The following is a 25,848-nucleotide window of genomic DNA, read 5'->3' as shown; positions in this document are numbered from 1 at the left end:
AGTTCTCTTCGATAATCATCAATCATCGATCCTTGATGCTTGGCCCTTGTGGCGTGCTACATACTATTAGTACCAGGCAGTAGGGCTTATCGAATTGATCCTCCTGTACTCTTTACATACTATACAAAGAACTCACCTTTCCCTCACAAGGTACTCCATACTAACAATCTATAGGATGCAAGCACGGAGCACTACACTTGCCATTGTTTATTTCGTTCATGGCAATGTCCCGTTCTTTGACGTTCCTAGATCAGGAACATTCCACCTTGCACGGCGGCAAGGCATACAAGGTTACTGCAAGGTCCCGAGGTGACTGACCTCCTCGTGTGCGTCTTTGAGAAGGAGGCGGCCTTTGTGTGCGTCCGTTGCACGCGCGTATCCGTGAAGCAGGGTCGCGTCTGACCTGTTAATCCCGCCGAGAGGGACTGACCCGTCCGACCGGGTGGGACGAAAGGATTGAATTCCTCGAATGACTCAAGCTCTCCCTAGCTACGGAGTGTATACAGTGGTATTCATTTCCCGGAAAATGAAGGAAAGGTCCTTTATTCGCTGTGCCCGATATGGAGGCTGGCTCCAGTCGGGCAGGAAAATGATTCAATACGGACGTACTCCGTACAGGTACGTACTCAGTCTCCAGAGGCTTGATTTGGAGATGAGCTGACTGTGGCAGTTGCAACTCACTATTGAACTTCTCAATAACGAGTCAAAGTGATACTCCATAGGGAGTACTTTGAAACACGCTGAAAGACGGCTATTAGACAAGTAACATGCAGTACCCCCAGGTGCAGATTTTCTCTAGCGAATCAGAGATAATTGGATGCATCCCGGGGAAAAAGATTGATTCAACGGCGGTGACCTATCTCCTTCATGCCCTCATTCACTGGAGTGTACATGGGAAAGACCAATGCAATGAGACTCCAAGCCACCTCGCAAGACGCTCGATGTGGCCCGTCTCATGATATTCCAAATTCTGGCTCGATTATTCCAGATAATTCCCATATCTCGTACGAAGGAGAGCATATAACCCGCACATTTGTTTACATGTAGGTCATGCTCCCCCTTGCAGATATCGTAGGCAGGAACGCCTCACTTGGCACCAGCCACCTCGGTCTTCGGACTCGGTGATACTAGTACTGTACATAGATTATTTCGAATCCTGATTACGGAGTTCTATGAAGTAGAGAAGGGTAGGGATTCCAATTCCAAGGCATCATTTTCCCTGTGGGTAGGTACTGTGGTCTATGGTCTTGATATGAATGATTCTTGAGATCATGCCCTCGAGTTCGACTTTTAGGGTTAGGGCTGAGAGGCGACTCAGTACCTTTTTCGACGGTTTTCGCTGAAGGCGGTGTAAGAACTTGTTCCGCGTCTACTAATAGTAAGCTTCGGATGATCTCATATCAAATGGAATCGCATTCATGTATATAGCACAAGCAAGTACAACTCGAAACATCAAATTGATACTGACATGAAATCTTGAAAGTGAACCCAACTTAAAACATGACAACCGCAAACACATCAAACCCTCGCAATGCAAAACAATAGTGGTATCAAACTCCAACGTGTATGTGCGCCATCACCGACCCTGTTTGTGAATTTGTTTTCCCCATGTACTCATCCACTTCATGTTCACGCAGACCTTTGAAAAATAGAAACAAGAAAACCGGATCTCACATGTTTCCAAAACCCCCAGAATGAGAACCACCAGAAAAGCACAACACCATGAAGATATAAAGACAACAGAAAAGACAATGCTTTGCCCAAAAAAGCGCCATTCGCCAATCTCTAAACACGCCCGTAGCAATGAAAAAAACAGTCAAGGAAACAATAGGATAAATCACTTTCCCATCCCGTTCGCCATCATGTTCTGTTGTTGCTGCATGGCATTCATTTGTTGCTGCTGTTGTTGCTGTTGCATGGCGTTCATTTGCTGTTGCTGTGCACGCTCGCGGCTCTGCCGAATCAGATTCTGGACGAACAGCCTTGCATCCTTTTCTAGGCCCACGGTGTATTGCTGCGCAACCTGAGGCGGATACTGCGACGGCGGCCCATACTGTGCCATCATGCGGTTCTGAAAATCCCTCCGCAGCGCCAACAGCCTCTGCTGGTATATCTGCTGATACCGTTGGTTGGCCGTCATTGAAGCTTGCTGCTGAACAGCCTGAGGCAACTGGCCACCATTTGCTTGAGCAGCGGCCATCAGCATCTGCTGTTGTGCCGTCATCTGCATGACGTTTCCTTGGTTCATTTGCTGCCCTTGCTGCTGCTGTTGCTGTTGTTGCTGGGCCAGTTGTTGCATCTGAACAAGCTGCGACCGCATCAACTGCGCTTGGTATGCTTGTTGGCTCTGCAATCGAGCATTTTGAAGTTGTTGGGCTTGATGGTTTTGTTGGACTTGGTTCTGTTGCATCATTTGCTGGTGATTCTGGATGTTTTGCTGAGCGTGCATATTGGCGATCTGCGAAATCTGCTGTGGACTGAAATTATGCCCTTGTTGCGCCAAGAGCTGCTGCCTCTGCTGCAATAACATGTGCTGTTGAGGTGCGTGGGCCAAGTTGGCCGTCGTCATCATCGGCTGCGACATCACTGGAGTCTGCGCCATGGTCGAACTTGGACTTCCATGGCCCATCCTCGGCATCGGCGTCACATTGCGCATGACTGGCGTGGCGTGGGACATGGCTGGCGTCCCATGTGTCATCTGAGGAGTTCCATTCCGGCTATGGGCCTGCTGACTCCGCGACGCCGCCATGGGATGACCCATCATGCCAGGATGACCGTGCTGGAGAGCGGAGGGTGGTCTTTGTGGACTGCCAATGCCCTGGCCAGACGCACTCATGCTCATGGGCACAGAACCATGAGCCCCAATGTGTCCCACAATGGGGGAAGACATGCTATGAGGAGTTTGATTTCGAATGATAGGAGATGACATATGCCCTTGCGACACCTGCGACATGGCATTCGCCTGGGCAAACCGAGCCTGCTGCTGTGCAGCCAGTGTACTGGCCTGATGAGCGGCAAGTTGTTGACGCCTGGCCTCTTCTTTAGCATGCTCTTCAGCTTGACGTTGCTCGAGGAGGCGTCGGCGCTCTCTTTCTTGCTCCTGTTGCTGCTGCCTTTTCGCCTGCTCTTGCTGAAGCTTGCGTTCATGTTCCCTCTTGGCTTTTTCCTCGTGTTGTAACCGGATGCTTTCGATGGTCTTGAACCGCGAGAACCGTGGCTCGAATGGCACGACTCCACCCGTCTCATCCACGGCAGATTTGGCTCCTCCAGACGTGCTGCTAGTAGCAGGTTGCAGTCGTTCGTCCATGATGAGCATGAACCTTTCTTCTTCTGCAGCAAGCGCCTCGTCCGCAGCGAGCTCGGCCACAGTGCGTTTCCGCCGTTTCGGCGAAGGAGGCATGGCGCGATGAAGAGGTGAATCCAAAAACTGCAGCAGTTTCTGTGCCGCCTCCAGGCTATCTACGGGCTCAAGGAAAAGCGGCGGTGCTACGGCCTTGGTGAGTTTGGCCTCGCATTCGTGAAGTTCCTGCGGTTCAACGAGCATTCTTTGCCGTTTGGCTGGCGGCGGCCCAGCTGCTGATGTCGAGGTCTTTTGAGAATTCTGAGCTGTAGACGACTTTCTGTTGGCGCTCGGATGCGGTGTCGTCGCCAGAAGGGTAAGTTCCGCTTGAAGGGAACGTGGAGTCGGGTGAAGAACAGTTGTGTAGACCTTCGGTGCAGGAAGGGGTCGCTTTTCCGATGACGCCTCGCCGCTTTCGTCCTTGGAGGAAGCATCGCCCGTCTGCTCTCCGGTTTTTCCGGCGTCTTGTTGCTTCTTGGCTGCAGTGTCATCTTTCAGACCGCCTGGTTTATTCGAGCGGTTCTGGTTTTGCTTTGGATACGGCACATATGGCGATGGAGTGATGTGTTGATTGTAATTGTGTATCGAGAATGGAGTATTCTTCTCATCGCCGGATGCGCCTTTTGATTTGTTCGCTTGAGCCGATACGGACTTGTGATCTACGACCTTGACAATGAGACAGCCTGGAAGAATCAGCATGTTGAAAAGGAAGTGGCTGACCCTCCGTGCCACTGACCTTCGTAGAATCTGACACCAGCACGGAGAAGCTCTTCTACCATGTCATGCGGTACCGTCCCGGCTCGAATATGCTCGACAATAACTTTCATTTCCGAGTTGTAGGGAAAGCTTCCGTCCTGCTGCTCAAATCGGAAGTGTGTTGGGTGGAGGTGCAGGACTAACGACGGCGGACACTTCGCGTATTTCTTCAAAATGTAAGACGTTGTTTTAACTAAGCATACATTAGCGGCATAGGCCCATCAATTTTCAGTGCTTTTACCGACCATAAGGCTCCGGAGGAATCTTGGCGGCACGACGATCCGCCTCGGCGGAGATTGAGTTTCTCGTTGAAGGTCGCTGCGGCCGCGCCGAAACCTCACCCGAGTTCGGGGGATCCTTGCGCAGTCTGTTTAAGGGCCGGGGCGTGGTGCCATTGGCGTTCGCGCCACTGGCGGAATTCGTGGCGGAGCACTGATTCGCGCCCGGAAGAAGCTTCGCGGGCATGGAAGGGGAAGACGAAGTTGACGAAGACTGCTTGACGCCATTGACACCAGGTTGCGGGAATGACGAGGGAGGGCGCTTCATCTTGGGAGGCTGGGCAGCCGTTTTGGAGACGGCCGTGGCCATGGTCCGGGGTAAGCGGCGGGGGAGAGGGGAGAGAAAGGAATGGAATTGGTTGTTGCAACAATCGCACGACGGGCAGCCAAGAGGTGGCGCCCTAGTAGGTCGCGATCACAGGAATCGTAGGCAAACCGCAATCTCCGTCGAGTAAGGCTGTTACCGTCGCGCGAGACATGTGTAGAGCGAGAGGACGGCGGTTCGGGGAGAGTGAGGGAAATCCGCCAGGTAGGTCGGAAAACAGGACTGCGGCCTTCCGGCAAGTTATGACGGCGACAGGAGTCGTCGCCCGAGGCAAAAGAACGGAATCACAACTGGTTGAAGCTTGAACTGATCGTGCCGGATACGCCTCGACTCGGCGGAAGATGTTCTGCGGCGAGCGCCATGATGAGAGGCACGTAGATCACGTGATATACTCCAAATATGGTTAGCGTGAGATACAACATATGACCATGAGCGCACGCTACTGCAAGCAGCTTCAAGTACGAGAACAGTATGTGTATAAATGTGTACATAGTAACCTTCATGTAGACGTCGGAGATGTCAATCTTGGATTTTTATCTCTTGAAGCGACTGGACCAGCGGGATGGACACAGTACTTTGACTACTACGACTACTCAGGCTTTGGAAAGAGTACTACTAGTAGTACTTGGACGTCGCTCCGTTAAAATACAACCAATTGCTTCATGCTTCATACAATCAATGACCTCTGGATATCATGACAGAGTCATAAAATACAAAAAAAGGAGTTGTTCAATGTTCCTTGAAGCAGGCATGTCATCAAGGGGCATGGAAACAAAGCGCATGTCGTCGGGAACATTCATCTGACAATAAGAGCACAATGATCACAATCGATCAATCAAGCCCAGATACCCTGCGTCGCCAGTCTTCCCCAATCCGAAGGCCGTCAATAACATCAATGCCTTTGCCAATGCCAGTGACGCCTTCTTTTTGCCACCAGCGCTCTCCCCGCCCACCTACGGCGGATTCGTCATCGCTGTCGACTAGGCCACCACGACCACCCTCATCGCCGACAACAACGACGACCTGTCGCACCCAGTTCAAGGTTTGCTGAACATTTTCGCCTTCCTGGCCGGTAAGGGACTCTTGAACGTAGACAATATCAGGTGAAAGATGCCGTAGGATATGTACGTGGCCATTTGGAGTGCTGAACGGCATGATCATGGTTTCTCGGTCGACTAAAGCCTGGGCCTGATTGTAAAGTGTTTTGAAGAGGGGGCTGGTTCCCTCCAGATCATCACTGGACCGAGGCTCGACCGATGACAGGCCATTGTCACCAGGTGCACTTGCAGCAAGAGCTTCCTCATGGCCAATCTGCGAGAATGACGAGTCTACAGAAGGAGTCGGCCGGGACGATGAGGACTGCAGGCCAATTGTATGGCTCAGCCCCGGAGCATATATCAATACAAAGATCCGGGCAACATCGGGATCAACGTGATTTGGCAGGTGGGAAAGGATCGACTGAGATATTGGTCAGTCAATCGATGACTTGACAGTACAATGGGAAGGAGCGAACATACTGCTTGTTCAGACAAGGACAAATCCCCCGAACTGTCATGAGAAGTTGCCGACGAGACTACTAGGGCAACTGTCTTCCTCTTTTTCTCCGGAGGCGCGGATCTGGCGGCTGCTCTTGCCCGTGCGTCTGCTTCTTCAGACCAACGCGAGTGATCTTCAAAGTCCCCTCGTTCCTCCCTGATGGAGCTAAGGGCGCCCCCAACCAACGCACCCGCGGCGGCTACTCCGGCCGCGACGCGGCGACTGGCCCCATCGAAGATCTGCTGCGGACTCGGGGTACGGCGCAAGGCGCCCTGCATTCGCGCAATCACACTTGAATCCTCGGGCTGGCTACCGGCACGTTCCTCAACGGCCGTAGATCTGGCGTAAGCGACGCCATGAGAGCTAGCGCCCTCCGACGGAGGATCGCCTTCAGGATGATCTCGATCCCTGCCGCTGTTCTCTCCTTCGTCGCTTTCCTCTCGCTCGCTCCAAATCCACGCGGCAATGCTGATAGCTGCGACTCCGACCGTGATCGCCAGCGGAACCCAATACCCCATGAAGGTTCTCCTACCGGTGCTGCTGAAGCCCATTCCAGGGCGCGGCCCCCGGCGACTGCGCGAGTCCTGCGTGTATGGATACGACATGCCGGCGATGGGATGCGGACGCTCGTCGATCGAACAGATGGGGACTGACGGAGGCCAGCCGGACCGGTTTCATCGCTCGTGAGGGATGAAACCAGGGGGGCGCGATTTAAAAGTTTTCATTTGAGGGGTGAGGGGAAGAAAGTCAATACGATCTGTTTTGGAGTTGCGCTCTCCCCCAAAACATGGTGGCTGGAGATGCCGAGATGCGGAAGCTGAGATAACTGTCCTTCGAGGTTATATTGGTTATTCACTTATCTATCTGGACTTCTATTGGGCATCGTTGATTAGGTGACAATATAACTGTAACAAAGTTCGATGGCTAACCCGGCTTGGCTAGCTAGCCCTGCTTGGATTAGGTCCGGAGTTCTCAGGCATGTGACCTGATTTACATTTAACCGAATTAGGCAGTTAACCAGCTACGGTTCTAGTATCGGACAGAAAGTTTCATGTGCTTGTGCCTCGGACAATCACTAATACTAGGAATCAAGGAACGAACGGCACTCCGGAACAGGACCCTTGAACACAGAGGTCCAAGTGCCTGCATTTTTTTACCAAGTGATTGGTTAAATACAGCCGGTCATAATCCAAACCAACCGGAGGGTGCAAAACTCGTAAGTTCATTTCTTCACGGGATCACACCTTGGTGACCGCGGGCCTAACAAAATTCATCTCCAGACCGCGCTGCTTCGAGACGGTCCGTTCAAGGCAATATCCCACAACCGCTGTCATGCCCATAATGACCTCCAGTCCGATGAGCAGGCCCAGGAACACAAACCCCACGCGGGACTCTACACACAGCTGGGAGAATCCCTCCGGAGCGGTGAGCATTCGACGTCCATCAGCGTCGGTCACGATAACGCCATTCAAGGATTTCCACTTGCACGTCCAGGAGTGGATGGTCTCGCTGCTCGTGAAATCCTCCGGATACGACGCCATGGGCAGATAGACCGCGAAAGAGACGCCAACTATGGCGGTGATGATGCCAGCAATGGACATAATGGAGGTGGCCATGTTCAAGACTCGGATTCGCGAATATGGCTATGAGTGAGTCAGCCTTGTTCAGCAGTCCAGTTTGTAGAATGGCGTCTCCATCGCGGAACTCACCATTGGTACCAAAGCAAGTGCGATATATATCATCGTTAGGAACGTGATGACAGCACCGCATGACAGCAGCGCCTTGGTCTGGCGCATATCCAAGTTCAGAGGCCAGAGGGGAAGCCAGATATGCTCAAACGACACAGTCTCCTCATAGTATTGTAGCGGATCCGCCTGGACCCCGATGATGGTAGCCGCTACCGCGAGGATGAGCACTGCCAGGCCTAGACGAACCCTGTGGAGAAGATTTACTCGCGAAAGATACGTGGTTTCCTCCTTGTCCGAAGCGTAGGAGGGCTGCGACGAGCCTCCCGATGACGAAGGTCGAGCGTCCATGGTGACAAAGGGCGTGTTCTTCTAGCAACGAAATGAACTGAGAAAACGACGAAACAAACAACGTACTGTACAGACAATGAACGGCACACAAACAATATTTAAACAGAAACTGGATTACTGCCGGAGTAGTCGACGGAAAAGAAAGGAATGGAGGATGTGGTAAGAGGCAGAAGCAGCGTTTCTCAAGAACATACTTCAGTCGTTGATATATATTATATACTTTTTTGCAACGCCGTACCTGCTACTATTCCTAGCCGCTGGTAGACGAGTATGTCTAGTCTAGAAGACCATGATCTCGCTTGCAGCAAATGAACTTCTCCAGACGAAGTCCACCATCATGACATGGAGCCGTCAGCTGCGGTTCACTCGGAGAGCTGGTTGGCCACAAACTGAGGCTGTTAGCAATTGACTAGTACCAAGCTATGATGGCTTGATATACACTGAAGCAAAAGTTATCGCTCCAACAGTTGAGGAGTTCATGGTTCAGAATGACAATGTTCGAAGCGCCCAAGTTGATTGAGTTGGTTTGTCATTGGCTTAAGGACCCCACCACGGCGCCTAACTTTGAACTGTCCTGGATCATCGTACTGTACTCCGTTCATACCATCACGAAAACATACTTATACAGTATTAGAATAGAGGAAGTCTGATAGGGGTTCATCATGTCATTAAGCTTTGATCCATTTCGTTTCGAAGACTTCTATCCAAATCAATACAAGTTCAATCGTAAATGACCTCGACCGTCTCACAACTGGAACCGTTCCTCATAACAACCATTCAGAGCACCCATCTTCAACACCCAAACGCCGTTACTCCAAACTACCTAGTCCCCAAGAAGCACACAATGGTATTATTCCTGCAAAAGATTGGAAACTGTCTCTAGCGCCTCTACCTCCGACTTCGAAACCCGGCGGCCGGTGCCAACGCCAGTGGTTTCCCCAAGTGTTCGTCCAGAGCGCTCCAAATGCATCCGGATTCGACTTTCGATGTATGCGCGTCGCTCATTTCGTCGGATAGATTCCTTGCTATTGCCAATGGCATTGGCTGTCGGCAGAGTTTGTAGTTTCGGTCGGAGCTGCTCGACCATCGCGCGGAGGGCCGGGAGCTGCGAAAGGATAAATGTTGTGTTGGTGGTCAAGGCATTGCTACCTCCAACATTCAGCATCTTCGCTGCTGGGTCGTTTGTCAAGAAGGAGAGATCGAGTCTGTCTTTCGTTTCCGGAACTTGCGGTGCGCGAGAGGCAGCCTCGGTAGCGGATTGTTGGGCGTTGGACAAAATGGCGCGCAGCTGGGAGAGAATAGCCTCGTTTTGCGCGTGTTCGTGTTTGAGCGCGCGCTGGAGTTTTCGCGTCTCTCGAAGCTTTCTGCGCAAGAAATCGATGGATTCCGGTGTCGGTGCGTCAGGATCATTGGAAAGCGATAGGTTCTTGTTTTGAAGTCAGCAACTTCGAGCAACACGGTAACACCGCACGGAGGCCACTCACCGCGTAATGATCCAGTCGCAACCAATTCACCAGATCCTCCGGCACGGTGAGGATATTCCTCAGCACGTAAATCTCGAATTTATCAAAGGATTTATCGACCGATGCCTCGAGCAGGGTCTCGAGCTGATGCAGGCCATTCTCAATCTCAAGTTTGGCTTCTGGGTACTGAACATTGCCATCTGCGTCTGTATCGGGTATTGTCGACGCGTTCTTATCCTGGCTAAATCCGAGGCGTTCAGGCGGTGTGGACAACAGGCCGGACTCGAAACTCGAGATAGCTTGGTAGATGAGGTTATTTATCGAATTGATGATGTCGTCGATCAGAGACTGAGCGTGGATTGTGAGTTGATCTCAGGATTGTAGGGGCGGGAGCAATCACAACGCACCAAGGGAGTATAGCTGAAATGCTCAGTGAGCAATGCCGCCGTTGCATCGTTCATCTTGCCCTCTACTGAGCCATCACTTGGACTTTCGCGTTGAAAGAGAAATCACATGTTCGCAAGGCGAGTAGTACGCGTCTCGACTTGAGCAACATCGGTAATCAATACGAAGTACTGTATCAATACCGTAATGATACGAGTACGGTATTCTTATCGCAGTTTCTCCTTCGCATTTCCAGAGTTAGAGTCACCGCCCTTTGTTTAGCCCAAACCACATCCACCTACGAAGGAGCACGAGTACGAGTAAAAGCTGCTCCGTATCGACAAGACCTGAATCTTGTCCCTTGTTGGATCACCCAAAGTCCGCCGAACAATTGTGCCCGTTCATTCTGACAATCACTACTACTAAATACAGGATGCTTAGAAGACAAAAGCGACAACAACCAGAGACACCAAACCCAGGAACGAAGTACTCGGCAAGTGCCGGAAGCCTCCATCGAGACTGAGAGTCTCTGGTGGAAAAGAGGTGGCCGCGGCGGCGGCGTCGGCGGCGGCATCTTCGGTAGTGGCGGCAGCGTCTGTTGACCCCGACGACGACGTGCTAGAGTCAGTCGGCACACTCTCCGCGGACGATGGGCTCCAGCTGGAACTATCACTGCTGGAGGAGGTGGAGTCGGAGGAGGATGACGATGATCCCGTGGCCAGGCTCTTGAAGTTGGAGAAGCTCTTCTCGCCAGTCTCAGCGCTGTGCGGTCACAGTGTCAGCATGTGATCAAGGTTCAGGAGAATTGTGCCAGATAGCCTTACGCGTTGATGGCGAACACCATGCCGTTCTCGCAGTGCTGCCCTTGGCTGCAGTAAGCCCAGATGGGCTTGGTGTCGTTCACGCGGATAGAGAACACGGGGAGCGACGTCGCGTCTTCAGCTACAGGCATAAAACCGGAGTTGAAGCCCGTCGCATCCGACTGGACCTCGCTGATTGGCAAGCAAGGATTGTCGAAGGTCGACTGGACCACGGAGTGATTCTGTTCACATAGTCAGTCGCTTCTGTCGTTCTCGAACATCTACAATGGGTAAACCTGACCTTTGGATAAAATTGAAACTGGACGATGTCTCCCACATCTGCTTTAACATTCTCGGGGGAAAACAGTAGCTCTCCGTTCCAGCCGACTTTGACGACGTGGACTTTGACCATGTCCTCCGCCTGCGCCTGCGCAATGGCGACGAGGGACGACAACCACAAGAGAAAGCCAGAAATGAACGAGCGCATCTTGTCGGGTAAAAATGTAAATCTAATGTCGAAAGATTTCAAACAACGATCGAATCAAAGTTAAATCAAGAGCGACCAGCGCTGTCACGAAAAGAACGTGAACAAAACAAAGTCAATTGAATCACGAGGACCTAGGAAGACATGGCCAGGAGGAAAAGAAGCGGGAGTCGATGAGCGTATATACAGGCTTCATGGCAGCTTCTCCTCCCGACGACACAGCCCTTGGAGGCGCAGTGCAGCAGTGTAAAACATGGCCAAGATGATCGTTTACCCAACGTAGAATAATGTCAGCTGTCAGATCTTGAAAATATGATCCAGCGTGTTATCCGATTCGATGTTTGATGGTTGACACACATGGCGTGGCATGGTGCATAAAGTGGCCCAGACGGTCTTCGTCGCAGGAACTCCGCATTAGTGTTTGGAGTTGGGACCATTTGGTTCAAGCTATGTACTCTATCTAACACCAGGAGCGTTCATGCACGCGCCAATTCATGCGTCTCTAAATTCATGGTTAAGGAACTTTTTCTGATTTTATGCGACTCCTGAAAACAATGTCGATCGTGAACGCAACTCGGGGTATCCCGACAGGCTGATACATCACGTTGATCAAGATCCCGATAGATAGGTACCTAGGTAGTACTGTTAACCCAAGACTGTTGACGCCTCGCAATGCAACTCGACATTGGGAGTAAAATCAATGGCGAGTCTCAGATCCTCCCATTTCAAGCACACACTCAAACAAGGCTACTACTGTATGTCTACCTAGGTATGTAGGAGTGCAGAATGGATCGCATAGCGCACCAGGCACTTGGATGCGATTGGAATGAAACGTTTCCCCAGTCAAAGTTTTCTGAAACCAAACTCAAAAGTCCATGAGTAACTGTGGTGCGAGTTTCTCGAGATCTTCAACCTGCAAGCTGTCAAGAGGCGAACTCAAGCAATAGGTTGAAACAAGAGTGTTTACCTCTAGGAAACCGTCAGCAACAGACCGTCCACCTCCCCCAGCATCTGCATTCCCCTGTCCCTGAGTCTTCTCATACGCCGCTCGAGCCAAAGCTTCTCGTACAAAGATATCGATATACTTTGCGACCACGCCGTTAGCATCCTGAGCGATTCTTGTCTTCTCGCTCTGAAAATGGTGATGCAACAGCTTGGTCAGCAGTTTCTCCGGGATAGCCGGCTCGCCAGACTCGATATTCCGGACGCGGTCATTCGTAACAATCTCGGCCAGGATATAATCTGGCTCCTCCGAGGGCGAACGCAGTCGATCGGGAGACTCGCTACCGGACACCTCCCCGTCGGGAATCTCTTGTACTGATAAGTCTGATTCTGAAGAGACGGACACGGCTCGCGTTTCTCGCGATGTTGTGGACTTTTTCCCTGCTTTCGATTTGGCCAAGGCACTGGAGTTGCCGGATTTTCTGCGTGTAGAGTCCTTCGACTTGGCCATCTTGGGCGTTGCTGAAGAGGATGCCTCTCCGCCCGGAGCTTGCCAGCTGGGAGGTTTGAAAGGTAGCCGTTTTCGTTTCTGGGAAGTCTCTGGAGCCATTATCGCTCGAATTGCGGCAAAGCCTCCCAGTTGATTCGAGACGGGAATCAGGTCTTATTCCAGTTGGTGAACGCGCAGCATTACAGAACGTGACTGTACAGTATTATGGACAATGAGCACGGAGTACACCGTATGGAGCCGTAATTTACTAACTTAATTTGGTAGGTAACTACCTAAGAACCGTAATCAATAACTCATGCAGAGTACAGAGTACGGAGTACAGTACCGTACTCGGTAACTTATTTTGCTGTTCCCTGTATTTACTCCTTGTCCATTTCCCTCACCTCTCTCACAGAGCTTCAACTCCTACCAGACAGAAGCCGTGAACATGAATTTCATATTCACCTGTCAAGATGCTAGTTCCTGTGAATTGTTTCCATCGTATGGCCTCGCTTAAGTATACAAAAGGAGTAATTCTGCCAAATTCACGCATATAAAAGGCATGCCATCGACTGATGAATCCAAACTTCTTCATCTCTCGGACCAGCCGCACTTCTACAAGCAAGCCTCTCTGCAAACACAGCCGCTGCAAGCAAAGTCACTGAAAGCAAAGCCTGTCTGCAAGAACAGGGCTGCAAGGCAATCCCTACACCTTTAGGGTAAGCCTTGCAGCCCTGCTCAAAACAAACTCAACATTCTCAACAGAATCACTTCTTGATCATCGCACCACCAGACTCAACCGGAGGAGAGCAGTGGTGCCTCGTTGGTCTGTGTCGTTCTGGCGGGAGATTCGGCCTGTTCAGCGTGCTCAGATTGCGGTGGGGTCATTTTCAACGCCTCGGTGAGCGTTGTCATGCGGTTCTGACCAAAGCGGAACGTGGCGGCATCGAGTACCTTGTTGCGAACGGCATTGTACCTCTCACGCAGCACCTCCCTGAGCTTGGCGCGGGGTTCATGCCGCGACGACGATCGCTCGAGGGACGCGATGGCTTGGCTGGCCGTCGTGAGATGGTACGCAAAATCCGAGTCCTTGAACGTCTGGAACTTGATGATGCCCTCACCGGCGGGAAGGTCGAAGCAGTGCTGAACTGCCTTGACTAGCTCTGTGGCAACACCCTCGTTTCGACTCCCGTTCACCATTCCTTCGAGCCCCGAGACAGTCAGCACGAAGGACGGCTCATTGGAAAGGAAACCACAGAGCGTTGTGGCAGGCAAGATGATGACGCGGATGCAGCTGTGGTGGCAGTTGTAGATGTGAGACAGCCGCCGGACAAATTCCTTTGTGAGAGTGACAGAGGCTTCGACAGCACTGGGATTCTGTTTCAATATGTAAGTAGCAACCCCACCAGTGGTTCAGTGGTTAGCACTAACGTATGTTGAAGGCACTGTCAGTTCAAACACCATAGGCGAGCTGTTGTGGATGCGAGTGCGCGCAGGGTCAACAGCGTCGGGTTTGTCAGAACGATAGACACCCTCGAACCCCAGAGCACTCTGTCCGGAGGGATTCAGCTCAACTCTGGCTGCTGCAGCCGGAGCTGTTACAGTCTCACCGCGATCAGACTGATCGAACGTCAGGGACGGAGGAGCCGACGCCACACTGATCTCCGGGAGCATGCTTTGATTCATGGTGACTGAAGAGAAACATCAGCTGAGAAGATGCCGGCAGTGCCAGCAAAATGGAGCAATACCTTGAGTACAGGAGCACACAAGTACACGAGTGCACACACGACTTATGAGGGAGAGCACTGGACTGTGATCGGTCCACAATGGGAGTCAGCGAACAGATGTGACAACGTTGCAGATGTCGAAAAGAAAAAGGAAGCACAACACAATTTTTCACGTTGAAATACCGTGGAGCGGGTCCTGTTGCTGAGTCGTCTGCTGCTGTCGCGGGATTGGAGAGATTTCGCATCGTCAGGCAGTGAGGAAGGACCAGGGCAACGGCTTCTCGGCGTGTTCTTTTGTGATTCACAGCGCTATTGTATTCTTAGATGTTGAGTAATACGCAGTTGAATGCAGGAATTCAGGACCAGATCCTTGTGCACTGCTGGTAGTTAGAAAAAATAAGGATATGAGTTCTGATACCTGTGTGAAGGTGGCCGTGGCTGTTTGGATATCCAGAAGCAGGTGAACATTTGACAAAGAGGAACAAGAGCAGGGGGATTGCTCAGGCATGTAAACTAAGAATACAAAGCTCTCAAGATTGACGTTCAGCCCAATCTTTTATGGAGAATGAACTATGAAACCTCGTTATCCGCCTGGAAAGAGGACGCTACCACAGCAAAAGCAAGTCGAATCAAGTACGCCACAAAATGCGCCAGGAAAAGGCCAACAGAATCGCAGACGTCGTAAATCATCATCATCATCATCATCATCATGAAAAGATCATCAGAGTCGCGAGAATTCATCAAGTTCTCATACCAGAACTCTCTGAGTTAGAGGTAGATTTTAGCCTGTAGTCCCTCGGTTTGCAGATTCCCCGGACGCGGTAAAAAGAGGTCATGCTTCATGTCAATGTCATCTTCCCGCGTGGTATTGAATATCTCGATTCGCTGGAACCAGCGGAAAAACGTTGCGAGAGTGATAAAGAGCTCAGCGCGAGCGAGGCTGTGGTTGGACGCCATGGTTAGGATACCGTCGTCAAGATACGAGTCGTCGGAAGGGGCGGGAAGGAGGACGTACTTCATCCCGACACACTGTCGTGACCCTCGTGAGAACGCAACCATGTATTTCTCCAGACGTCGACGTTCGACTGGATCAAGCCATCGCTCAGGAATGAATTTGTGTGAGTCCGGGAAGATGGCTTCGTTGTGATGTTGAATATAAGCTGTCATGGAAACGGGAGTCTGCGTGAGAGGCAAAATAGCTTTGATCAGCCGAAAGATGTTCTGGCAGGAGAGCAGGCAGACTTACACCCGGAGGGATTTTGTACTCCCCATATCGGAGGGTTTCCGTTGGAGCGATTCGCTGCAGTCGTGTTCCGACACCATACGAGAGGCTGGAGGAATGAGTAAGTGGTACGCTTTTGCGGGCATGAAGTCCTCACCGTATTCCCTCCAGCACAACAGACGACTACCGGAGAAGTCAGCAAGAGACGAATGTCCGAGGGAACAAACATACCAGGTATGGCAATTTCTCCAGTTCGCACAAGGGCAACGAGGTTTTTCGGTCTGGATTCACCCGGTCGAGCTCTTCCAGTAGCTTCTGCAGCTTGTCTGGATTATCTAGTAGATGGAAGCAGATTACTTCCAACGCGTGTGTGGTGGTCTCGCTACCAGCCCCCATGAGAGCCTGGCATTCCTCGGACAAACGGGCAAAGCTCTTCTCCTCGGGCGGCAGATTCCCATCAAGGAGCTCGTGAAACAGCGTGGGCAAGGTGGACATCTTCTGTTTCGCCTTCTGGACGGAGCGTTCCTTGTCATGCATGATCTCTCGGATCCTGGCCTCGCAGGCCTTGTAGTAACCCATGACCATACCCATACCCGGATCCACAAGTGCGACCCATGACGGCGGGATCGACTTGAGAGCGGGCAGGATCCAGGGAACGTACTTAGCCAGGATTCCGTACTCGGGCACCGAGCGAACCGTTCTGTGCCATTGTGGAGCCCATTCCGGTTTCCCAAGGTAATTGTAGCTCTCCGTCAAGATGTACTCGGTCAACACGTCCGTCACAAGACAGGAGAAGCCCCTTGATAGCGGAACAGGTTTACCTGCACGGGCAAAATCCTCCGCGCGCTCGCAAAACCGCCGTGAGAGATGCTGAATGACTGGCTCCAGTCGCAAAATTCGTTGTCTGGAGAAAAAGGGATTAAGCGCAGCGCGACGGATACGGTGAAGGTCGTGCTTCTCCGTGCCAAATGTAGACTTGTGCAGGTCGAAGATGTTCAGCAGAAAACGTGACTTGTCCCTTGGAGAGTGATGCGTGTACAGCGTTTCGTAGAATGTTGGGTCGTTGACATGGAGCTCGTATGGACTAATGCGGACAATGGGACCTGGCAGTTCATCAATGGCATGTCCAGGGCGCTATTCTCTGAGGCCCATACCATATTTCTCGTGCAGTTCCTTGATTTTGAAGGTGTACTGTCCGTACCGCACCACATCGTAATAGAATTCGTACAGCAGCGTCGCGGCGGCAAGTTTCGGCCCAGGGAACTTGGACAATGGCGAGAGATATAGCCGATAGACCACCAAGCTTGTGACGTACAGTACAAGTATGATTCCGGCGCATGTCCAGCTGAGCGGTACTTGAGCTAGCAGGGATTCCATGATGCGTGTTTCTCCCAGAACTCTCGATCTGGGAGAAATTGCACATGCAAATGATAGTACTTCTCGGATCGCGATCTCTTCGCTAAAACGTGCAGTTGCTGCGCGCTCAATTACTTGGGTCACCCAATGACTCTTCAACATCTCTGCTTTCGTTCGCTGCCTGCAAGATGCCTTACCTGGATGAACACTGCTGGGTGCAGATTGTTCCCAAGGGCCGCCGTTGAATAGTACAAGAACACTATATATAAATGGGCAACTGTTGGCTTTTGCGAGTCAAAAGACAGGGAAAACCGCCAAGACGATCTACAGTTATCAACGCCATCCTCTTATCCTCTCCTCAGTAGGGCGGATTTGACCTATGTACTAGATGCATGACGATGTCCGCAACTTGATCCAGAAGGCAGAGAACATTTATCATCATTCCCCATCTCCACAGAACGAGGCTTATGCAGGCCATTATCCAATCACCATCCAGACCTCAGTTAAGGTTAACCTAACGGGAGCGGGTAAATGAGAACGCTAAGCATATTCTGGTAAGTATCTGATGATGCCCTAACTTTCTGCAGAAAGGGCGTGCATGGATGTTGTTGGAAGTGGAAATTTTGATCGCCATTTCAAATCTCCGCACATTGTACTGGAGCATGAAATTCCCAGGCGGTAGGATTCAAATCTTTTTTCTTGCCAGTCTAGAGCCCCGTGCAGACCAATGGAAGCTACTAAGTACATAGGTATAGATCCTTCAGACTCATCGATGGACACTTACATCACGCCGCTCGGCCGGATAAATCACGAACATTGACCATGAGAACATAGAGTGACTTGACTAGGATGTTCCAGCCCCTCTCTAGCAGGGGTACGGCTCATCGATATCATGCACGAGAATACCGCTGCCACGTCACATCCAGGGGATCCATCGAGCCATCCTGAACCCAGAGGATGCAGCAGTTGACTGGAAAATTCGGCTTCAGCATGAAATAGAGATTTTGGAGCCTACTTGGACATGGCGGTCACAACATCAGTCTATGAGAAGCGTCGATCTAATATGTACTCGTACATCACTTCAGGAAACCACAGAGCTAGCTTCAGCCTCCTTTTGGATCTCTGTCTTACTCGACCGCGCCGGGATTGCTGTGTGGAGACGCTGGAGCACGGCCTCCAAGCTTCGCAAAAACCGGCTGTTCTCTTCTTCCGTTCCTACCGTCACACGCAAACAGCCCTCACAGCCATATTCCTTGCCTCGAAATCGTACAACGACTCCCTTCTCCCCCGCCATGGCCTCGTACGTCGCCAATGCGGTGACATTATCTGGTTTTCCCCCTTCGCTGGCGGGCTTGTTAAGAATCTCCACGAGTAGGAAATTGGCGTCGAGCCCGCCCCGGATTCGTCCCACGCCGGGTATCTTGGGCAATTCCTGGAGTAATCGTTCACGCTGCTTGAGGATCTTCTCTCGGTTTGCGTGCATCACGGCCAAGTTCTTTGGGGAGAGTGCGGCCTGGGCTAGCGCGCTTGTTGGGCTGGAGATGTTGTAGGGTGCCTTCATGTTGTTAAGCAGGCGGGCGATCTCGGGACTCGTAAACGCGGCACCCAGCCGAATTCCGGCCAACCCAAAGGCCTTGCTAAGAGTCTGCATCACGACCAGGTTCGGCCACTCCGTCACCCATTCCGCGAGACTGGACCCTTCCGGCGCAAAGTCGATGTACGCCTCATCCACCACCACGACGCCGTTCCAAGCTGGATGTTCCAGGACTTTCTGAATGTCCTCTTTCGCGATCAGACTCGCTGTCGGATTACCGGGCGAGCAGATGTAGACAATCTTTATCGTCGGGTCCTTGGCCAATGTTTCATTGATCCGATCTGGCTGTAACTTGAACCCATTGTCCACATCCAGCGGCACCTCCACGATCCCCACGTCGTTCACATCCGCGCTGACCGTGTACATGCCATACGTCGGTGGGCAGGTGAGGATCTTGTCGCGGCCCGGGACGCAGAAGACCCGGAAAAGCGCGTCAATCGCCTCGTCCGAACCCACCCCCACGAATAGGTTCTCTGCGCTGAGATCTTTCCGTGTGTGTACCTTTGTGTTTCGCAAACGACAAAGAAGCGTCTTCAGATCGACCTGATGACTGTCGCAAGTTCACGCCATTCAGTAAGTCGCACCGACGCACTTCTGTTATTGACACTGCGGCGACATACGGATCAGGATACCGGTTCAAACCCAAAAAATCAATTCCCGAGGCACCATCGTCCGTTGTTCCCTCCAATTTCCCGTCTTTTGTTAATGCCAGACCGGGTCCGTAGGAATTTTCGTTGGCGTCGAGCAGGACATTCGTGCCGTCATCTTTATAATCGCTGTTGAAGAGGGGTTAATTCCTTGAACATTTTTCGTTGATGCAATTGGGAACAAACGAACTCTCTTGCGCATCGGTATGGCTGCAATTTCAGAATATTCGGCCGCGCGCAAGTCGCCAGATCGAACGCTGATTTTCTTTGCGCCATTGTCTCCCGGCAGGTTGTTGTAGTGGGCAAGACATTTCACTTGCTCTGAGCCGATGACGATCGGCTTTGAGTGCCAGATGACTCAATCCAAATTTCTGGTTCCCTAAAACTTACCGGTAGTTACCGCAAATACCGCAAGTTTCCTACGAATTACGAAAGTACACATTATATAGTTATATTTTGCAAACTCTCGCGGCCGTCACTTGCGCAAATTTGAAGATGGATGGCTCCTCAAGTCCTCAGTACCTACTAACTATGTAATGGGAAATAGTCTTCACATTCTTCATAGAGCATTGATGATGTTGGATGCATCCTGGACGATCATTTCATGAGATCGACTCCGAAGAAGCTTATCCTTATCATGATAAGATAGTATCATCGTCTTCTGTATTGTACATATCAGACCTTCAAAGGTCGACCATTAACCCGGATATGCACTCTATATATATATGTACAGTGAGACCAACATCAATATGCCCCAAACGCCACAGATGCTTCAACCACAGCAAACCGTTTATGACCTTTCCCAAAAGTCGATAGAAAGTTGACAGTGTGACTGAGAGGGGAGATCTCTTAGGATTTGGTCTCCGTCTGCGTCTGCACTGCCTTCTTCGAATTCAGGTACTTGTCCCGCTTCTCACGGACATATCGCCATGTCCGACTAAAACCAGCCGTCAGTCCGCCCTTGATACTCTGCACAGTACTGGGCCAACGGATGGTCTTCCGGATAGCTTCCTGCAGTTCCTCTTTTAGATGCTCATCCGCGGCAATCCGCTGTTCAAACGGCCCGCCTTGTCGACGATGCACCCTCTCCGGATCTTCATCTTTCGACTCTTCCATCATCCGCAAGAACTCTGCTCGCGGGATTTCGTACCGGGCCTGGTACTGAAAGTATAGCCGCTCCCGGAATGCCTTGGGAAGTCGCCGCACCATATTACCTCGCTTCACAGGATCCATGTCTTGGTTCAATTTCACATTCGCCTCCGGATCGTCAATCCAGTCAGGCCGTGAACAGCGAGGATCGTTGAAGGTGCAGTTAGGCAACGTCTCGATTAATGGGGCATACAGCCGCCGGAAATAGTCCATTTGATTCGAGACGATGTTGTTGACTTTGCGCGGGTCTTCTGTTGGTAATGACATGCGCAAATCCCCCATGTAGCTGATTCCGGCAATGGTGCTGTAGAGTTGAAATTCGGTGAACTCTTCTGGCAGCAGGAGCAAGGCCACGCGCAATGCTGATATCAAGTTTACTTGATTCGCCAGACGCACACTGGGGTGGTCCCGGAGAATTTTGACCGGCTTATGCAAGCGACCTGCAAGATAGAGCGTGTTCCACTGGCTGAGATCTTTGCACAAAGTGTCAATATTGACCACGCCGTACTTGATCAGAGTTCCGTTTACGGTGACGAAGGGATTGAAATACACCCCCGCGCCCCATCTATCTTGTACTTGGCTGACCGCGTAAGAACCCAATGATCCCAAGGCGGAATAATGATCCCGATGTTGCGCCAGGTTCAAAGAGTGCCAGTGCTGACTATGAGACACCCCAAATATGAAGTCAATCATCCTCCCTTTCCCTTGTTGCATGTTCTGGATCGCCGTTGGAGGCGATGGGTGGGTGGAGGTGGGACTTGTCGGAGCGGAACTTTGCGAGAACACACCCGACCCGTAGGCAAAGGCATATCTGATGGGAGCACGAAACTGCCAGAGAATCTGGCGCAATGCTTCTTTGAACTCTGCGTTGATGATCAGGTGTTGGTTGACACCAAAGTCTTTCGACGGCAACTGCGAGAAGTTGGAAATCGACAAGTCAGGTTCTTCATCCCAATCAGGCGCTTTCAATGAGGATGTTGAGGAGATTTTTGCGGAAAGGTCATGGTGCCGAAGAGCTCGGCGCTGTACCCTCAAGTTGCTGAGGTGTGGCAGCGATGCGTTGTAAATGGTACGACGCTGGAATGGATACGTTGGACCATACACGCAATGCCGTGAATGCGATAGTCTTGAAATACAAGTCTCTATAGCACGACCTCCGGGCCGACGTTGGCGAGGTAATTTCTGCATTCAACAGTCAGCCATACCCATTGCCGGAACATCCATATGCGCTCACATGAAGTTGTCGCATATCGAATGTACAGGGTCGTGGTTAGATGATTGAATCGATCTACGGGCACAAAACCGTGTTGAACATGATGTGCAGAATGGTGCAAATAGATGCCCAGATGTGCGAGCAACAAAAATTCTGGGCCAATGTGCAGTATCACCGGAGTACTGCACTCGTAGAATCGTGATGGAACACCGAGAGAAATTCGGGATGACGCTTCGGCGTTCGGAAAATCTCCGTTGCGAGCTGCAAAGCCACAAGCGAAGCCAACTCCAACACGTGATAGTTAGGTTATCACGTGATCTATGTATCCTCTCGGCGCGTTTCGGCACGCGCCCCAAAACATTCGAGTAAACAAGCCCCAAGGGATCGCAAGCAAACACTGCCGGCGCGCTGAACGACACAAAGCAACCTCCTATGTTTTTCTCGTCGTGACCGAGTTCGTCTCTTGCGCTCACAGCCCACGATCCATCGATTGACGTCCATGGGCGACGGAATGGAAACTTTCGCTGCTCGTCTTGCGAGCTTTGACACCGTCCTGTCAGTCGGCAGGTCCCGGTCGTCGAGCTCCAAGAGCAATCGTATTATATCATGGCCACATAGCAGACCATCTCCGGCAGAGGTATTTCGATGCTCGTTGACTCCCGATCACGCTGACGATTGCGACGTAGTTGGCGCATGCGGGCTTCTACTACAAACCCTACGAAAGAAATCCGGATAATACAATATGCTTTCTCTGTGGCAGAGGCTTGGATGGTTGGGAAGAAGAGGACAATCCGATTGCAGAGCACTTGAAGCATTCGCCGGACTGTGGCTGGGCGATCATGATGGATATTCAACAGCGCAGCTCTAATCCAGCCGAGATCCAAGATCCAACGAGCGCTCGAATCGCCGAAGCAAGACGAGCGACTTTCGCGGCAGGATGGCCGCATGAAGGCAAAAAAGGTTGGATCTGTCAATCAGAGAAAGTAAGTGTGTTGTTCGCACCGCTGTTTGCCGAAGCTGACAGCGCTATTAGATGGTGGACGCTGGATGGTACTTTTGTCCACACGAGGAAAGCCCAGACTTGACCGCCTGTGCGTACTGTAAACTGTCACTGGACGGCTGGGAGCCAACGGATGATCCCTTGTGAGTGCCCCGGTAATTGATGGTGTGCAGAGCCTTCGAGCTGACGTCCTCAGTGAGGAGCATTATCGCCGGTCTGCGGACTGTTCGTTCTTCGTATTCGCACTTCCAACGCGCAAGTCATCAAGGAGCTCGAGGTCCAAAAAGTCGCGCTCGTCAAAAGCTTCTCGACTGTCCACTCAGTCAACTGCCTCAGTAGACTCGGAGACCACAGCCATCACCGAGGACACGTTGGATACGAGCGTCCTATCCCAGTCAACAGGGAAGTCTTCAAAGGGCAGCAAACGTACGGCGGCCTCAAGGAGAAAGAAGACGAAAAAAGATGATTCGAGTGAAGCAAGCGCCCAGATGGAAGCGGACACCCCGGAGGAAAGTAAACCTACGGAAACAGTTAAGGTGACGCGAGCGACACGAGGCAAAAAAAGAACCAGTGAGGAGGTTGTTGAATACATCCCGACGCAGGCAACGCAGGAGCCGTCACCTGTTCCTGAAGGGCGACCTCGAAAGAGAAGAGCGACTCGATCGCAGAGCAGCGCGGTGAAAGAAATGGGAAAAGAGGAAACGAAACAAGATATTCCAGACGACACGTCACTAGACGAGGACATCCCACCTGCCATTCCCGAGAAAGGCCGGAGGGGCTCGAAGAGGAGCAGCATCACCACGGCTAGCAGGACTGCAGGAATTTCGATGGTAACAAAGGCTTCTCTCCGGAGCCGCATACCTGACGACTCCGAGCTCGAAGAAGCTTTGGAAGCCGATCTCGAGCGTGACATGAGCGACGACGAGCCATTTGAATTTCAGTACAAGGATGAAAACGCAGAGAGGGCTCGCAGAGGATCTGTCTCAGCGTCTGTAGCAGTGACAAGGGTTCCCCGCTTAGTTGATGAGGAGATCCAGGAGGATTATGCTGCTCAAGACAATGCTCTCGCCAGTGAAGAAGACCCGGATATTACGCAACAGACGAAGGCGAAAGCTCGGAAGCAGACAGAGAGGAAGGCCACAGCCAAGAAGTGCAAGAAAGACATCACACCTGAGCCGGAGTCGAGATCGAGACCTGAGCCAGAGCCTGTGGCGGAACCTCAATCTGAGGGTAATCATGAAGTAAAAGATTACCAAGTGGAGGAAAATCCTTCAGAAGAATCTAGAACAGCCGCCATTGAGATTGATGAGAAGGTGGATGAGAGCTCTCATGAAGTAGCAGTTGAACCTCCGCCTGAGGAACCCATCAAAAAGCGTGCTCCTTCGAAAGCGAAGAAGCCAGCCAAACCGCCGATCAATGAGGATGTTGCTGCTTCCACTAGTCAGGGGGATGCCTCATTGGAATCCATGCCACAAGCTGCTAAGAAAACGAGGAGGTCTAAAGATGACGTGCAGAACGTTAAACAGACCCCATCCGATAACGCGGAGCGGTTTTCAGGTCGGGTGTCAAATGTACCCCCGAAAACGGTGCAGAGATACAGCGATATTCCACGGGAAAAGCAACACACTCAGACTCTGCTGGAATCTATGGCGCATGACAGGTCTCCCGAGAACCGGGCAGGAACAGCAAGGGTTCAGACTCGACCTGTGACAATGCAGGAGACCACACCATCTCCTTCACCCCAGTCCTCCGACGCCGAGAATCAGCCACCGTCTTCAAGGCCGTCTGCCACTAGGCCTCCATTGTTTTCGCCATCAAGGTCACAAACTGCACGCGTGCCCTTGGCAGCGAGCACACCATCACAGTCACCATCTAAGCGAAGGCCGAATATGGGACACTTGATCAGCACCTTCCCATGGACACCGGTCGACATTGACGAGCTCCTCTTCGGCGATTCCGAAGATAAAGAGAACCATGTGCTTCGCAGTTTGCTTGGAAGCGGCAAGGATGTCCTCAGTAGCCCCGAAAAGAAGATGACCGTCGAAGAATGGATCAAGTTGAACGCAGAAAAGGGCGCAGAGCAATTACGACGCGAGTGTGAGCGGGTAGTTGGACTGTTCGAGAGAGAGGGAGGACGGGCTATGAAGGCTTTGGAAGGCATCGAGTGTATTGATTAGACGCTTTACTTTGGGTGATTCTGGTTAATATGTATACTATAAGAATCGTTTGGCATGGAGTCGGGGGATGGAACTGCTTATGAATCCGGAAAATGGAGATCTAACAGCAACAGAACACCGCAACGCCTTGGGTATATTGGAGTTCAATCTAATGAACCAGACCAAGCCCGAAGAATCCCAGAACCGAAGCCATCATGAAATAATTCCCAGTCTGCCCTCCCAACTTTCGTCATCCTCCTTTTTCATCGCTTGGCGCTTCTCTCTGCGCTTCCGCCTTCTCTCTTCCCGTTCTTTCGCTTCCTGCTCCTCACGATCTTTCAAACGAGCACCCACGTCCAGCTGCCATGCCTTGCGCTCCTCCTCTTCCTCCTGTCTCTTCTTGTGGGCCAGCCACCGTAGTCGGGTTCGCACCTCCTCAAGGGTCGCCCGCTTCACCTCGCCACTCTGCCCGGTGGCGAACAAGTGCTGCTTGCTGTTCAGATGCTCCACGAGCTGAATATTGTCCTTGAACGTCAAGTCGCAGTCCGGGCAGTAAAATCCAGCACCGCGACCGCGTTTCCCGACGGCCGCCCCCGCCGGCACGATGGTGGTCTTACCGATCATCGAGGCCACATCGAGCCGTTGTGAACGGGCGCTCGTCTGCTCCAGCGAGCTGTAGTCCACGGGCGGATGCCATTTCTTGCCTAGAAGTTTGGCCTCGTATCGTGCTTTGGCTTCGGCTTTGGCCTTGGCCTCTTCTTCCGCGGCCTTGCGGGCATATTCTTCGCGGTCCCAAGTTTTGCGGAAGTCGGTGTCTGATGCGGGTGTCCCGTAGGCGGTCTTTCGGTTGGACATGTTGGGCACTATGTCGATTCGATTTATCAGGAAAGACCGTGTCTGAGATACCGGTCGATTGTAGGATTGGCTCGGTTCGAGTTGACTTCGCTAAG

The 25,848-nt window shown here is 51.7% G+C and overlaps 11 protein-coding genes across 11 annotated transcripts; 1 reads left to right on the top strand and 10 right to left on the bottom strand.

The window, feature by feature from the left end:
- Positions 1 to 1,837: 1,837 nt before the first annotated feature.
- On the bottom strand, positions 1,838 to 4,684 carry VTN31DRAFT_1445 (uncharacterized protein; the record flags this gene model as incomplete). Its single annotated transcript, XM_069401503.1, has 3 exons — positions 1,838 to 4,023; positions 4,077 to 4,289; positions 4,342 to 4,684. 3 exons carry the CDS (start codon positions 4,682 to 4,684, stop codon positions 1,838 to 1,840), a joined length of 2,742 nt encoding a protein of 913 aa, XP_069264301.1.
- An 846-nt stretch (positions 4,685 to 5,530) lies between these two features.
- On the bottom strand, positions 5,531 to 6,840 carry VTN31DRAFT_1444 (uncharacterized protein; the record flags this gene model as incomplete). The annotated part of the gene is made up of 2 exons (XM_069401502.1): positions 5,531 to 6,157; positions 6,217 to 6,840. The coding sequence occupies 2 exons, from the start codon at positions 6,838 to 6,840 to the stop codon at positions 5,531 to 5,533; spliced, it is 1,251 nt and encodes a 416-aa protein (XP_069264300.1).
- Positions 6,841 to 7,473: 633 nt separating this feature from the next.
- Positions 7,474 to 8,271, bottom strand: VTN31DRAFT_1443 (uncharacterized protein; the record flags this gene model as incomplete). The annotated part of the gene is made up of 2 exons (XM_069401501.1): positions 7,474 to 7,878; positions 7,945 to 8,271. 2 exons carry the CDS (start codon positions 8,269 to 8,271, stop codon positions 7,474 to 7,476), a joined length of 732 nt encoding a protein of 243 aa, XP_069264299.1.
- Positions 8,272 to 9,121: 850 nt separating this feature from the next.
- Positions 9,122 to 10,195, bottom strand: VTN31DRAFT_1442 (uncharacterized protein; the record flags this gene model as incomplete). Its single annotated transcript, XM_069401500.1, has 3 exons — positions 9,122 to 9,697; positions 9,756 to 10,082; positions 10,142 to 10,195. The coding sequence occupies 3 exons, from the start codon at positions 10,193 to 10,195 to the stop codon at positions 9,122 to 9,124; spliced, it is 957 nt and encodes a 318-aa protein (XP_069264298.1).
- A 360-nt stretch (positions 10,196 to 10,555) lies between these two features.
- VTN31DRAFT_1441 (uncharacterized protein) lies at positions 10,556 to 11,405 on the bottom strand (the record flags this gene model as incomplete). Its single annotated transcript, XM_069401499.1, has 3 exons — positions 10,556 to 10,880; positions 10,943 to 11,160; positions 11,220 to 11,405. 3 exons carry the CDS (start codon positions 11,403 to 11,405, stop codon positions 10,556 to 10,558), a joined length of 729 nt encoding a protein of 242 aa, XP_069264297.1.
- An 862-nt stretch (positions 11,406 to 12,267) lies between these two features.
- VTN31DRAFT_1440 (uncharacterized protein) lies at positions 12,268 to 12,954 on the bottom strand (the record flags this gene model as incomplete). The annotated part of the gene is made up of 2 exons (XM_069401498.1): positions 12,268 to 12,315; positions 12,370 to 12,954. 2 exons carry the CDS (start codon positions 12,952 to 12,954, stop codon positions 12,268 to 12,270), a joined length of 633 nt encoding a protein of 210 aa, XP_069264296.1.
- Positions 12,955 to 15,329: 2,375 nt separating this feature from the next.
- On the bottom strand, positions 15,330 to 17,160 carry VTN31DRAFT_1439 (uncharacterized protein; the record flags this gene model as incomplete). Its single annotated transcript, XM_069401496.1, has 6 exons — positions 15,330 to 15,501; positions 15,577 to 15,740; positions 15,808 to 15,892; positions 15,941 to 15,966; positions 16,015 to 16,886; positions 16,938 to 17,160. The coding sequence occupies 6 exons, from the start codon at positions 17,158 to 17,160 to the stop codon at positions 15,330 to 15,332; spliced, it is 1,542 nt and encodes a 513-aa protein (XP_069264295.1).
- Positions 17,161 to 18,220: 1,060 nt separating this feature from the next.
- VTN31DRAFT_1438 (uncharacterized protein) lies at positions 18,221 to 19,656 on the bottom strand (the record flags this gene model as incomplete). Its single annotated transcript, XM_069401495.1, has 3 exons — positions 18,221 to 19,283; positions 19,354 to 19,509; positions 19,571 to 19,656. 3 exons carry the CDS (start codon positions 19,654 to 19,656, stop codon positions 18,221 to 18,223), a joined length of 1,305 nt encoding a protein of 434 aa, XP_069264294.1.
- Positions 19,657 to 20,229: 573 nt separating this feature from the next.
- On the bottom strand, positions 20,230 to 21,778 carry VTN31DRAFT_1437 (uncharacterized protein; the record flags this gene model as incomplete). Its single annotated transcript, XM_069401494.1, has 2 exons — positions 20,230 to 21,711; positions 21,764 to 21,778. 2 exons carry the CDS (start codon positions 21,776 to 21,778, stop codon positions 20,230 to 20,232), a joined length of 1,497 nt encoding a protein of 498 aa, XP_069264293.1.
- Positions 21,779 to 22,241: 463 nt separating this feature from the next.
- Positions 22,242 to 24,919, top strand: VTN31DRAFT_1436 (uncharacterized protein; the record flags this gene model as incomplete). Its single annotated transcript, XM_069401493.1, has 4 exons — positions 22,242 to 22,379; positions 22,429 to 22,725; positions 22,776 to 22,885; positions 22,939 to 24,919. The coding sequence occupies 4 exons, from the start codon at positions 22,242 to 22,244 to the stop codon at positions 24,917 to 24,919; spliced, it is 2,526 nt and encodes an 841-aa protein (XP_069264292.1).
- Positions 24,920 to 25,111: 192 nt separating this feature from the next.
- VTN31DRAFT_1435 (uncharacterized protein) lies at positions 25,112 to 25,753 on the bottom strand (the record flags this gene model as incomplete). Its single annotated transcript, XM_069401492.1, has 1 exon — positions 25,112 to 25,753. One exon carries the CDS (start codon positions 25,751 to 25,753, stop codon positions 25,112 to 25,114), a length of 642 nt encoding a protein of 213 aa, XP_069264291.1.
- Positions 25,754 to 25,848: the final 95 nt, after the last annotated feature.

Source organism: Thermomyces dupontii (genome assembly GCF_041956625.1).
Source record: "Thermomyces dupontii strain NRRL 2155 unplaced genomic scaffold VTN31scaffold_1, whole genome shotgun sequence".
Lineage (NCBI taxonomy): Eukaryota > Fungi > Ascomycota > Eurotiomycetes > Eurotiales > Trichocomaceae > Thermomyces > Thermomyces dupontii.
The sequence above is the reverse complement of the archived record's forward strand: the minus strand, read 5'-3'. Positions and strand labels throughout refer to the sequence as shown.